This window comes from Egretta garzetta, unplaced genomic scaffold (genome assembly GCF_000687185.1).
Source record: "Egretta garzetta isolate BGI_Z169 unplaced genomic scaffold, ASM68718v1 scaffold975, whole genome shotgun sequence".
Taxonomy (NCBI): domain Eukaryota; kingdom Metazoa; phylum Chordata; class Aves; order Pelecaniformes; family Ardeidae; genus Egretta; species Egretta garzetta.
Genome location: NW_009259633.1, coordinates 350,284 through 350,958, shown reverse-complemented (window position 1 = coordinate 350,958; position 675 = coordinate 350,284). Strand labels below are relative to the sequence as shown.

The window sequence follows — 675 nt, the reverse complement described above, 5'->3', positions numbered from 1 at the left end:
GGGAGGGCTCATCAAAGGGCACTTTGGTCTCTGATGAAGGCAGTCCTCTCGTTGTGGGCCTCGTACTCCTCACCGTCCGACTCAGAGGGGCCCTCCTCCTGCCAGATGTCAGAGGGGAGCCCCTTGTAGGAGATGATCCCGCTGTCCAGGGCGTAGACCTTCACACCCCGCAGGCTGAAGCCTGAGCGCGCCTGCAGCACCAGGAAGATGGTGACAAAGATGACTACAATGAGGACACAGCTGAGGCTGGCGATGAGGACAGGCAGGTTGGCTGGAGGAGGGGCCTCGGCCAGCCCCTCGCCATCCGCCAAGGCAGGGGATGCGCGGCTGCTCTGCGTCTGGTGGGAGCAGGAGAGGTCCAGGCTGCTGAAGTGGGAGTGCGCGGGGCAGGTCAGGCACTGGTTGGGGCCAGGCCCCGCGCAGGTGGCGCAGGAGGGGTGACAGGGCAGGCAGAGGTGGGGGGTGATGGGCTCCACGCTGTTCTCCAGGTTGTAGTGCGTCCGCTGGACGCCAGGCGCAAAGCCAGGAGGGCAGCGCTTCAGGCAGGTCTTCTGGTGCAGGTAGTATCCCTCCTCGCAGACTGTGGGAGAGGCACGGTCAGCGCAGGTGGGGGGGCTGCCGGCACCCCGCGCCCCCGTCCCCTCCCCGCCAGGCCCACCATCACCCACACCGGTC

General features: G+C 67.0%; 1 protein-coding gene across 1 annotated transcript in view; it reads right to left on the bottom strand.

The window, feature by feature from the left end:
• Window positions 1-6: 6 nt before the first annotated feature.
• The window catches only part of FURIN (furin, paired basic amino acid cleaving enzyme), a 13,104-nt gene continuing 12,435 nt past the window's right edge, over window positions 7-675 (bottom strand). The window contains 2 exon segments of the mRNA XM_035893983.1: window positions 7-580; window positions 665-671. Coding sequence (XP_035749876.1) covers window positions 12-580; window positions 665-671 — 576 coding nt within the window. The 3' untranslated portion in view covers window positions 7-11.